This window comes from Diadema antillarum, unplaced genomic scaffold (assembly GCF_040938485.1).
Source record: "Diadema antillarum isolate AM-2024a unplaced genomic scaffold, OU_Dant_1.0 seq00001760_RagTag, whole genome shotgun sequence".
NCBI classification, from domain to species: Eukaryota; Metazoa; Echinodermata; class Echinoidea; order Diadematoida; family Diadematidae; genus Diadema; species Diadema antillarum.
The window spans coordinates 43,486-56,561 of NW_027272442.1; the positions used below are offsets into that span (position 1 = coordinate 43,486).

At 40.8% G+C, this 13,076-nt stretch overlaps 1 protein-coding gene across 1 annotated transcript in view; it reads left to right on the top strand.

The window, feature by feature from the left end:
- The window catches only part of LOC139712127 (uncharacterized), a 60,783-nt gene that overhangs the window by 30,037 nt on the left and 17,670 nt on the right, over positions 1 to 13,076 (top strand). The window contains exons 10-19 of the mRNA XM_071623961.1: positions 123 to 277; positions 992 to 1,114; positions 2,287 to 2,444; positions 3,381 to 3,531; positions 5,350 to 5,484; positions 6,300 to 6,460; positions 7,332 to 7,638; positions 8,591 to 8,701; positions 11,420 to 11,617; positions 12,455 to 12,627. Coding sequence (XP_071480062.1) covers positions 123 to 277; positions 992 to 1,114; positions 2,287 to 2,444; positions 3,381 to 3,531; positions 5,350 to 5,484; positions 6,300 to 6,460; positions 7,332 to 7,638; positions 8,591 to 8,701; positions 11,420 to 11,617; positions 12,455 to 12,627 — 1,672 coding nt within the window. The remainder of the gene's footprint in view (positions 1 to 122; positions 278 to 991; positions 1,115 to 2,286; positions 2,445 to 3,380; positions 3,532 to 5,349; positions 5,485 to 6,299; positions 6,461 to 7,331; positions 7,639 to 8,590; positions 8,702 to 11,419; positions 11,618 to 12,454; positions 12,628 to 13,076) is intronic.

Genomic DNA, 13,076 nt, shown 5'->3' on the forward strand with positions numbered 1-13,076 from the left:
TTGGCCCAGCTTTGTGAGGCAACACAACAGTTTCTTATGTCTCAGTCCAAGGATATGTCTGTGGAGTTTATGACACTTGAATAAGATTTCTTTACAGATCTGTTTTTCTCTTTCCTCTACAGCTCTGTTCACCTTCTCTGACGGTCGGTACGTGGGCGCCATTTTGGATCGGAACGGTCTGAGGCCGTCGCGCTACTACATCACCAAGTCAGGCTTCATGATCATGGCCAGCGAAGTCGGGGTTTGGGACCTGGAACCTGCTGACATCCAGCAGAAGGTAAGGAACAGACTTTTGCCAAGATTTATGTATTGGCAGAGTAAACAGTCTTCATATATTGCAGATTAAATAGTCTTCATATATTGCAGAGTAAATAATCTTCACATATTGCAGAACAAGTCTCAGCCAAATTCTATTCTGTTGGCCTTCAATCTGTATTGGCACTTTTGTTGTTTTGGTTCTGCTCATATGCAACATTATATGTCAGTAAAAAAAAAAAGTGAAGTTAGCACACCATAAAGCATGTCAAGTATGCAAAGAGAGCACATTACAGGTTAATTTAACCCTTTGCAGGACCATGACATCAAAGTGGCAGAAACAATCTCAACAATGAGATTACATATGGAACTAACAGAGTTAACCCGTTGAGGACGGGCTGATTTTGCTAGAACACGCATTTCCCATAGACCCCTTTCCGAGTATACTTGTGACTCATTCTCAACGGGTTAAATGAGGATCCGCGGTTTTGAAGACGACATTTTAATCAAGACATTTTTTATCATTGCATTGCCATTAAGGACCTTGGGGTGAAAATCATTTAGAATGTTTAAGAATGAATATTTCATCAGATAAAGCCTTTGCCTCACCAGATATCGATTACAAAGACAGGCTGTCTATTCAATTCTTCATAATTATAGAATATGACAAAGACAAAGTTGCTTCTACCTTTTCCTCATCAGAAAATACAAATTTTGTTTATGATGTGTGTCACAGAGTCGACTAAAGCCGGGCAGGATGCTGCTCGTCGACACCGAGGTTGGAGCCGTGATCAAAGACGAAGATCTCAAGCACCAGGTTGCCACCCTGAGACCAGTCAAGCAGTGGCTGGAGACACAGGTATCCCACATCTTTACTTGGTTCCATCCACAGAGTATTTTTAGGGTGTGAGAGGGGTTACCATGGCAATGGCTTACTGATGCAGGCAGTGTCTCTTGATCACACAAGATGCTGTCTGCATTTGTTTGCTCAGCTGCTCATTCTTGTATGAAGTTTCATCTATGCAGATGGGTGATGGCGCTAATACTACAAACTGCACATTGACTTGCTTCCTAGCTTTACAGTAACAACACACATAGAAGTAAACTTCTAACAAAAAAGTAGCTCTTCTGGGAGACTAAAAAATTGACTGATTTCTCCTGTTTGTGATTTCATGGAAATGTTCATTACACATCAGTCAGCTTGCAAAAGCGACATAGTCACTTTTCTGACAAAATGAACAAAGCAGAGGATGCTACGATGATAGAAAATTGGTATACACAGAGTCACCAACATTAGTCTTTGCTGTTGTTTGTCATTTGTGTCCCTCATCGGTGGTATACTAGAAACAGCATTGAGTATCAGTGTAAATGTACTGTCAATAGAGTTGAAGATCTGTCAGTTTTGTGTTTTCCTTTTATTATGCCTCTGCCATGAAGTGGTGCTGGAGGCATTATTTTTCTTTTAATACTGTGTAAGCTTCGCTTTAAACTATCAAATTTGGCAGAAATTTATATATTTATTCTTGATGGCTTGATGTAAGGCTGTTAGGACTTGTAACGATAAGTGTGCTGGTGTAGCTGTGACGATGATGGTTTCCTTAATGTTGATGATTGATGATAATGGTGAGTGTCTGTTTTGTCGTGATAATGATGGGAAACAGTATTTGTGATAATGAGGCAGATTGTGAATATGTTGATGGTACAGCTTATGATTGTCATTATAGATATAACCTTCAGTATTCTATTTTCGAAGAACTTAGAATTGAGCCTAACGTGAAGTGAAGAAAATGTGCATGCATTTCAGTAGTTTAGTTCAAGAGGAAAAGCTTACTAGCAATGATATTGCTATTGATTTGCGCTAGGCAGTTTCATTCATTCTGCAAGTTATTCTTTGGTTTGTGCAAGAAAATGCATGTATACTCTCTTTCCTATGTTTTTGCTTTTGTTTTTCTCTATTTCCTTTCCACTTTCTCTTTTCAGCATGAAATCTGTAATTAACGGCACTGTTCATGTTCCCTCCCCATTTCGCAGGCCATTACTTTAGAGGACCTACACAAGGCCCATCAGCCAGGCAGCACGGAGAGTGCCCCCGCCCCTCTCACTCCCATCCAGGCCGACAGTCGCCTGCCAATGTTCGGCTATAGCGTGGAGCATATCAACATGCTCCTCGTTCCGCTTGTGAAGAACAAGTAAGCTTGTGTGAAGACCCCCCCTTCCAAGTTCTGCCTACCAGATACGAATCCTTGGAAGACCCAGATGATGAAAACAAAATCTGGATTTTGCAAGAAAATACAAGAGGGCATACAGTCGTGATTCTTTTTTCTTTTTTTTTTAAAGATGTTTTTGTTTTGCCTTGCTTCTGCTTGGTATGGAAGAGTTTCAAGTGTGCTGTGTATGCCATTTGTATCAAAGCGTGATTGGTGCTTGATTTACAAGTAGAGGCCATTGACAGACAAGGAAATCAAATGGTATGACCTTGGATAGTAGTGCTTTCTTGCATAATATGGCTCATCTGTTCATCACACAGTAAAATACAGTCTTATGTGAGAGTGTTCTGAAAAAGTCAATTAAATGTCAGTACCACTCAGTGGTTCAAGACAGACCACTGGCTTTTTATTGAGGGAGAAGGAGAGAAACGTATTGGGTTTTACCTGTTTGCTTTGCTTGTTCTGCACTTGGCCTTAATGTTTGGATGTGTTCCGACCGTGCCCGAGTGTCTTCGGTGTGATTGCAGACAGTGTAGAGATGCTATGGATGGTGCTTGATGATGGCATTCCTTTCCCCTTTCGTTCCTGCTCCTTGTCTTGAGAATGACGTCCTGTCTTACACCAAAGACCAGTCCGCCTTGTGGGCGTAAAGAGACAGGGACCTTAGGCAGAGACAAGAGCCGGTGTCTGGTTGCCGGAGATGACCACTTCAAAGATGAGGCACGGCAGTGTCACGAAAGCCGACACCCTAGATCCTCAAGTGTGTCCTCTTCTGGCATAGACTCACGTACATCGTCCAAGAACAGGGTCACAGGAATGCCTGGAGAAGGTGCACTAACCAAATCAGTTTCTCTCTCAGTTATACTTGTTAGTAATCTCCTCGTCTCTGGTTTGCTACCCTCTGATTTTTGCCCCCAGGAAAGAATCTCTAGGCTCGATGGGTAACGACGCACCCCTGGCCTGCCTGTCTCAGCGCAACCCGCTGGTGTTTGAATACTTCAAGCAGCTCTTCGCTCAAGTGACAAACCCTCCCATCGATCCTATCAGAGAGAGCATTGTCATGTCCCTGGTGAGTTTCCCTGCAAGCAGTCCAGGGCAGAGCTGACAAATCTCTCTGACTTTCCAAGAGGCTCCCTGAAAACTTGAATATTTGTTTCATGAACCGACAGTAGAATACAGAGCCTCTGTGATTTAGGAATTATTTTTATGTCTCTGCCACGAAGTGGTGCTGGAGGCATTATGTTTTCGGGTTGTCCGTCCGTCCGTCCTTCCGTCTGTCCTTCTGTCCGTCCGTAATGAATTTTGTGGACAGGGTAACTATCAAAACCTTTTGAGGTATCCTCATGAAACTTGGCATGTATGTGTATTAGGGGGTGAAGTTATGCCTATCAACTTTTGGGTGCACATGCTCAAGGTCAAAGGTCAAAAGGTCGAGGTCAAATGTTTAAAATTTCACTATTTCCCCCATATCTATGCAATGCCTGAAGATATTTTCTTGAAACTTAGTGTATACATGTATTACCCAATTAAGATTCTCTGGCAAAAGTTTGGGGTCATGAGGTCAAAAGGTCAAAGGTCAAAAGGTCAAGTAAAATGTTAAAATTTCACTTTTTTCTCTCTATCTTGGAAATTGTTCAAGGTATCTTTATGGAACAAAGTATATATGCATGTACTGACTGGCAGTGGTTATCTAGGGAATTTGGGGTTTGTGGGGTCAAAGGTCAGGGTCAAAGGTCAAGGGCAATACTTCAAAATTTTACTATCTTCCTTATATTTATGCAATGCCAGCAGGATTATTTTTTTAAAACTTGATGTATGCATGTATAACCCACTAGATATTCTCTGGGATTTTTTTTTCTTTTGCCAAGAAGGTCAAAGGTCCAAAGGTCAAAGATCAAGTGAAAGTGCTGAACTTACTTCTTTCTCCATATCTCTGAAGTGGCTCAAGTTATCTTTAAACTCAGTACATATTTATGTATGTTCTGCCTGACAGTGATTCTCTTATGAATCAAAGGCCAGATGAAAATGATAACAATTTACTGTTCAATACAGAAATTGCACTTTTACTCCATACCTTGAAAATTACTCAAGTGTGTAAACTTATGAAAGGGTCAAAGTCGAAGTTAAAGTTCTTAAATCCCCAAATACATGCTCTCCTATTCATCCAATTAAACATAGGTCAAGGAAGGTGAATATTCGATACATTTGTGACAAACATGTCATTTTAATATTTTGCCAATTTTGTGAAAATGTAATCACACATTGTCCACATGTACTATAGACCTATTAGGAGAATCATGCATTATGGCGGAGGCATACCAGTCGCCATAGCGACATTTCTAGTTGCTTACTTAGATGCAAATAGCATCAGCATTTTCCTGATTCTTATTGAAAATATCCAGATTTCAAGGTTTGCTTGTTGGTAGTCTTTGCCACAGTTGCTTACAGTATGTCATTCCAAATATTTCTGAAGTTATATTATATAAGGAGAAAATTATCCCTCACACACTATAATCTTGGATGATAGTGAAACAAAGGTAGGGGATGTACTGAGTAGAGTTTGACAAGATATAATGGACTGACAATTTAAATGTTGATATGATGATCTAATTTAGCATTGATCCCATCATACAAATTGTAGCTTTGCTACAAACGGCCTGTGATGTCCAAAGAAGAAAGTTTCTTTATGATAGACATGAAAAGTCTTCCTTTCTCCTCCTCTTAAGAAAAAGCCAAACAACAACAATAACAACACAAGACGATATTGCAAGTATTTTTTTTTTTTCAACATCTCAGATGTTGTGTAGGGGATGGAAAACTTTGGTGAGGCTTTATATCATGAGGCATTGTTAACCACCTCCACCTATTTCTGCCCCATTCTCCTTAGGCGTGCCCCATAGGACCAGAAGACAACATCCTGGAGCCCAGTGAGCGCCAGTGTAGCCGCCTCTTCCTGGACTCACCCATCTTGACCCTCCACGACCTGGAGGTCATCAAGGCCACTTCCTTCAGGAATTGGAGGGTCAGTTTTGTTTTTCCTTTTTTGAGAGATGTCAGGCAGTTTTCTGTCCGCTCCAGTTATCGCCTTGTGATGGAATAAATACATACCCATTTTAGAAGCATTGCAACCATACTGTAAAAGTTGAAATTATCATGCATTTTGCATGACATTGAAAAGAAACTGGCACAAAAAATAAAAGCGCACAATGTTCTTTTTTTTTTGCTTGCTATATGTACCACTATGTTATATATTTTGATTCCATAGAATTAGAAACATGAGAAATTCATCTTTCCCCGACAAGTGTAAAAAAAGACTTGGCAAAAGTTTCTGCTTTTACAGCAGTACTTTCGTAGGACATTAATGGAAATGTGATGATTCAAGCAAAAATGCTAACATCTATGAACTAGCAAACTTTAATGGTGGGGGGGGGGGGGGGGGGGGTGCACCTCTTTTTTAAAGTTGATCTTGATTAGTTGATGGTGAAATGTAATGAGACAACAGTGCCAGGTGAGATGGGCCAGAGTCCATCAACAAACACTGTTTCATCACGTCAGGAAAGGAAAGTTTGTAAGCAAACAAATGCAGTGAAAGGATGCAGGGAGTGATAAATTTGTGACAAAATATGTTGCCTTCGTACCGCATTCATGACTACATTATATACTGTGCACAATCTTTTATGGTCTTAGTCTTTTATGGTCTTTAATGTGTGTCACGAATCAAGTGCTGAGGAGAATTCACATTGGCACAAAACAACCATATTTCTTTTTTTCCCTCTACGCTTCATTTAATTTGTATTTTAACATTTTTATTTGATTTATCTGTTTATCCATGTTTAGTCCAAGACGATAGACACCACCTTTCCTGTCACGGATGGATGTAGTGGACTGGTGCCAGCCATTGAGCGTATCTGTGCAGAGTGTTCTGAGGCAGTGGACGAGGGCTATCCCCTCCTGGTCTTGTCTGATAGGGCAGCTGGCCCAGATCGGATCCCTGTCAGGTAAGCTAAAATATATATTTGTTCCACCTTTTGTTTGGATATAATACTGTTGTGAATGATGGAAGTGGCCTCCCTTGTCGAGGAATATACTCAGTGGTATATTTTGCCTCTGTACCTACTGATATGAATTTGGGGTCAGTTTGGATCAATTTGTGTCAAAATCTTCAATACCTAATACAGTTACGTGTATGCATCTTTACCTCTGCCAAGGGAGGAGGTTATGTTTCTTCGGCCTTTGTTTTTTGGTTTGTTTGTTTGTGTGCAAAATAACTGATAACAGATTTGGATGAAACTTACAGGAAAGGTTGAGAATGAAATGAGAATGAAATTTTGGTAGTGATCCAGCAATTAATGATTAAATTTTGGTAGTGATCCAGCAATTACGGATTTTATGAAAGATTTTCGATATTTTGGCAGCTAGGGTCAATGAACCTGGGAGTTCAAGCTGCGCGTATTTGAGGTTTTCATGTGTGCACTAGAGTGCGTGCTCTAGTTTCTTCTAAGGGAAGGCGTGCCGCACAGCTGGAAGTTGATGACGCAACAAAAGACTTCTATATTGGGAAATCGGGCCACTTTCAGCACGCACACTATGGATGGAAATCACTGATCATTATGGAAGAACATGATCAGTGGTGGCACTGAGCGCTGCTTGGCAAAGGTCTGTGCCCTCAGTGCTTCTCTAGTTCATTTTTAAAACAGATAGTTCTTACAGGCTGTATGAGTAAAAGACAAGGTAGAGTGTTTTAGCAGTTGTGTTGATGATGTGTGCTGCCAAGCAACTGTATGTGTGTGGAATATCGTCCTGGTTGTTGGTGGAGTGTGCCCGTGTGTTAATGCATGTGCATCCAATCTTTTGTCTGCTGTTTCATAGTTCGCTCCTTGCGCTCGGCGCTGTGCACCACCATCTCATCAAGACCAGGCAGCGGCTGCTGGTGGGTCTCATCGTAGAGACGGGCGAGGCTCGTGAGATGCACCATCTGTGCGTGCTGCTGGGGTACGGGGCCGACGCCATCTGTCCCTACCTCGTCTATGAGAGCCTGATCAGCCTCCGAGAGCAGAACCTGTTGGGTGTGGACATCGGGCCCGAGGAGATCCAGAGGCGGGTCCTGGCGGCCACCGAGAAGGGCATCTCCAAGGTGATGGCCAAGATGGGCATCTCTCTCCTCCAGAGCTACAAGGTTTGTTCATATGAATGACATACATTAAAGTCCATCTTGCCTTCCTCTCATCCAATACTTCATGTGTTTAATCCATCCTCCTTTCCTTCATCTTTAATTCTTTTCCCCTCTTATCGCTCTGCCATTATCTCCATCCACCATCAGGCCAATCTCACTTGCCCTCTGATAGCACTTTTTCTGTACTACTGTAAATGTCAATGTTTTTGTGCTGAGTGTCTCAAAAACATACTCGCGACCAGTTCTTGATTTTACACTGCACAATAGTCAAAACCCTTTCAAAATATGCAGAGAAAATAGTAACGATATTTTCTTGGGATTTAGAATTCACACTAGCCAAAAGTAGTGCAAAAAATCCACAAAAATTAATGACCACAGAAACTTCCGCGTTTACACTGTAGATGAAAAAAACTTTGATGGATCGCATACAAACGACAAGATTCATGGTAGAGTGTCCTATGCCTTGAATGTTATCTTGGCAAAGCACATTTTTATACAATGGCATTCTATTTTCAATATCATCAACAGCAAAGCTACTGTAAAACATGATATATTCGTGGCACGAAATTTTCACGAATTGGAGCTGACGGCCTTTTTCGTGGCAATAAATTTTCGCTAATCGCCACTTGCATTCAATGCATATAATGTAGATAAGAAATTTCTCGTGCATTTTAATTTCACGAATCTTGGCGCTCGCGAAATTGCGAAATAAAAATGCATGCGAACATTCCTCGTTTTACAGTATATCATGTTTGGCTACTATGATGCTATCTAGACCAATCATTGAACAGGATTTTATTACTGAGGGATGTAATGGTTATTATCCCGCATATGCTTAAGTCGCCACATACAATCGGCATCCATGTAACCAATATTACTTCTTGTATAAGAAATGACTATACCCTGTGTCGTGGCTAGTGATTCTGACGAGATTCCTCTCTTTCCTTGTTCCCAGGGTGCTCAGATCTTTGAGGCAGTGGGTCTTGCTCAGGAGGTCATCGACCGCTGCTTCGTAGGCACGGCGTCAAGGCTGGAGGGAGCAACATTTGACATCTTGGCTGAAGAGGTAAATCACTTTGACAGAGACTCCAACCCTCAAACATCTCTTAAACTGGAGATTCTCCTCCCTAGACCCTGAGGATCTACGATCCAAGGCACCCACTTTGGAGTTATAGATGCTCTCTGGTGCTGTTGTAGCCCTATTTTTGAACACTGTAAATAAAGTTGGGTGGGAGAAGACTAAAATCTATATGGGATAAGATGTATCTTGAGTGGGAAACAAGCATCGAGAGTGGGAGAAGTTCAAACTCAAGCACAAGAGTGGGCGATTTTTATGCCTCCGCAACGAAGTGGCCGGAGGCATTATGTTTTCGGGTCGTCCGTCCGTCCGTCCGTCCGTCCGTCCGTCCGTCCGTCCGTCCGTACGTCCGTCCGTCCCGTTTTGTTTTTGTCGATATCTCAAGAACCGTGTGGTGGTTTTACATTAAACTTGGTATGAGGGTATATCCTTGGGGGATGATACTTTGTGTGGATGCATAAACTTATAAAAGGGTCAAAAGTCAAGTAAAAATCATCAGTTCCCCAAATACCTGCACTCTGACATTTTAATCATTCATCCAATTGAACCTAGTTCTAGGAAAGTGAACATTCAGCACATTTGTGTCAAACCTGTCATTTTAATATTTTGCCAATTGTGTGAAACTGTCATCACACATTGTCAAGACATTGTACTATACACCTATTAGGAGAACCATGCATTATGGTGGAGGCATATCAGTCGCCGTAGCGATATATCTAGTTTAGAAATAGCCTCTAAGTGGGAGATCTTCTGCTGAAAGTTGGAAAATAAGAGTCTCTGCTTTTACAATATCTAGCCTTTTATTTTACTGTGTTGTGACAGGCAGATCATCTGATATTTCATGTGTGCTTAGTCTTTGCCTGAGCTCAGGGCGAGATAGTGAGCATGATTCTTTTGATGAAGCGTCATTGACATTGAGTCACTGAAATAATTGATTATTCAGACATTCTTAGAATCAGCTGTATCCAACGATCAATGTATTTCTCAAACAGTGAATTCAACACCCATGTGCAAACCCATACTGGTACCTTACAGCGTCTAAAAAAAGTACATATGTTTTGAGGGAGAAAAGATTGGAGACTTTTACCCAGTATTCCAAAGGCTTTGATCATGTAACGCAGCTATCGAGCTTAAAAATGAGCCATTAACAGGGGTCTTTGAAAAGATCAGCAGAGTACAGCTGTCATCTCATCTTGTTCAGGTTTTCCATCAAAATGTCTTTTGGGGATTTGCGAGACAATTGTACACTGGAAGTTCTTTGTGGACTGTGTGGTGCCCTTCTGATTCAAAGTGACATCAAAGCCTCTAGTTCTGAGTTGTAGCCTTTTATAACCTGCACCCACCTTTCGCAATACCAAGGATCAAGGATTAGATGCATTCAAGCTTCTTGATGGCCCCAGACATCTTTTGAAGAATTTTTAAAAAAGTCTTTACAAATGAGAGATGTTCTTGACTGGTTAATCTTGTGGGAAGATTGTCTCTGAAATGGCCAGCAGTTACCCCATATCAAATCTTCAAAGTACACCCTATTGGTCGAGCCTTTGTCTGGTTGTGCTCACTGAAACTTGCATGAGGTCATCGCTGATGAGGATTAGAGTGAGGATTAGTAGTAAAGCAAACTAGCAGTAGACTAATTAAACCCTTGCAACACACTTCACTGATCAGCACCCCCACTGGTGTGCTTTGTTTAGTGGCTTGAATTCAATGGGCTCTGTCAGTGAAAAGGGATTATTGTAATCTCTGTTGTAGCTCATTTGGCCCAGTTGGCATTGTTGCTTGAGAATGGGGATACCCACCTTTTCTTGTGGTCAGGTCTGAAGATAGTTTTGGGTATTTACAAGAATCCAGTAATGGCCTTACAAACTGTATAGCTAGGTTAGTGTACACTGTCTATGCACAGGCACATGAAGGATAGGAGAAGAGCGATGTAAAGCCGTTGAGGACAAGTCCCAAGTACATGAAAACTCGGGCAAGGGTCTATGAGAAATGCATGTTGTGGCAAAATCAGTCCATCTTCAATGGGTTAAGATGTATGATGATAATGGTAATCCACACCATTTGTATCTAGCGCCATATATCTTTTGTAGAAACATTCAAAGGTGCAGACTCCTCCGAGAGAGTTAGCAATTGAATGCCTGGTGAAAAGTGTGAGTCCTGAGTGAGGCTTTGAAGATATATAAGATAAGAGATATGAGAGTGTGAATATTTAATCTCCAATACAAGAGATGGGGCAACTGTGAAGTTCTCCATAAACTCAATCACATCCTCCCCCAAATGATTTGTATGTTGTTTGTTCCTTTTTTATTCTTACTCTTCATTATTTATGTTTCATACGGTAGATTTTTAAAGAGCAAAAATAAAAAATAATTAAAATTTTTGAAGCCATTTGGTGTTTATGGATGATTTTATGTCATGGTTTAGAGAATTTTCAGAAGCCTTCTGATTGCTAGACTTATGACTGTATCTTAAATTTGGAACTTTTTTGTTTCTTTTCTCAAAGTGGCAATTTTTAAAAAATCTGTTTCACAAGTAACTTTCTGAAAAGTTTGCAGCCAGACTACCTCAGTCAGACTCCCCAAAGTATGCCAAGCAAAATAACGGGCAGCAAAACTGCACGTGGTTTCCCATTGTATGACCGTGGCTAATATATTTCCATATTCTTGTATTGTTATTTTTTTTCCAAAAATATTTTGACTTTTTTCCCAGGCTTTTACAAGGCATGCCATGGCCTTCACCAGTCAACAAGGTGATATGTCAAACAACCTGGAAAGTGGACTGTACCACTGGCGTGACGGGGGTGAGAAGCATGTGAACGACCCAGTTAGCATTGCCAACCTACAGGACGCTGCCAAGAACAAGAACCAGACGGCCTACCAGAAGTATTCTGAATCTCAGCGGGAATCGGTTAGAAAGCATGATACTCACTAATACCTACATGTCTTACTGCTTTCATGGTTGTCATCAATTGATACAACCTTTTTGTTGCCATCTTTTGATTTGAATAAACAATTGTTAAGTTTACTACTTTCAATCATTTGATTTTAATTTATACCTCACGTTTATGTTTGTAGTTTTTGCATGTATACTTAACTATCACTATGTGTACTTTGAAATGTGTTAAACACCTTTTCACTCTCCAATTGCTAATCCCTCGTATGAGTAACACACTCTTTCTTCCTTCGTTTATCTGTTCTCAAAATATGAAGATTGAGAAAAAGTTCTTTTATAAATTGTGACATCATCATCAAAGCCGTATAATGTTCAGAATTTTCTCTTTTTTTTAATCTTTGGTAGATATGAATTCATCAGATGCTAATCTTTAGATTGATATCTAATTTGCCCTACAGCTTAACAAGGAAAGTATTTCTAAAAAGAGTTACAAGTTAGAACACTATAAGTATTATACTGCCAAGGTTGGCTTTACACATATATTTCTTCCTTTTATGATCTCCAACTTTATACGGGTAATGTGACAATGCCCCGCAAGTGTACTTTTCCACCATGTCATGATGCTCAAAGCACCATACAGCATACCACTGTCCCTGCCTCGAAAGCCTCTTGCTTAGGGCAGGGGGCAAGCAAAATTAAGAGAAATGTGAATGAAGGCAGGCAATCAAGATGTGTATTATTGAAATTTTGAGCCACATGTTACAGATGCCAGCACTTCATTGAGGGGGTGTAGTTGAGATGGTTACAAAAGCTCTGGTGGTTAAACTAAACCCTCCTTTGAACCCCGGACAGGTTCGGATGTGCACCCTGAGAGGTCAGCTGGAGGTACGGAAGAGCCCCGACCCCGTGGACATCTCGCTGGTGGAGGAGGCGGCTTCCATTGTCAAACGATTCAACACAGGCGCCATGAGCTTTGGCAGCCTCTCCATCGAGGCTCACACCACCCTGGCCAAGGCCATGAACAGGTGGGGGTTAATTGTGGCACTGTGTTCAATCTCTGTCTCACATAATTCTGTTATGAATGTTGCTCACATATGGCATCAATGCTAGTTCATTTGAACATTGATGGTATATATTTTGTATTGTATTTCTATTCAGAAGTACCTGATGTTTTGTGCTGCCTTGAAAACAAGGTATACGGAAACCTTGCACTTGCTTGAGAAGTACACTGTACCTGGTATAAACAGTGGTGTGAAAATTGTGTGTTTCTTCAATATCAATAATGAGAAGAGCTCTACTGGAAAAATATGTAAAATTTCGGTCAGGTTTGATCTTGCTCACTTTTTGATACAGAAATCCCCTCCTCTGCGGTGAGTCAGAGAAATTATTTCCATATATTTTCATCTGGCATACATATATAGATCCGTTCTATCAAAATGTTGCTACTTTGTTGCAGTTCTTGTGGTTATTGAAA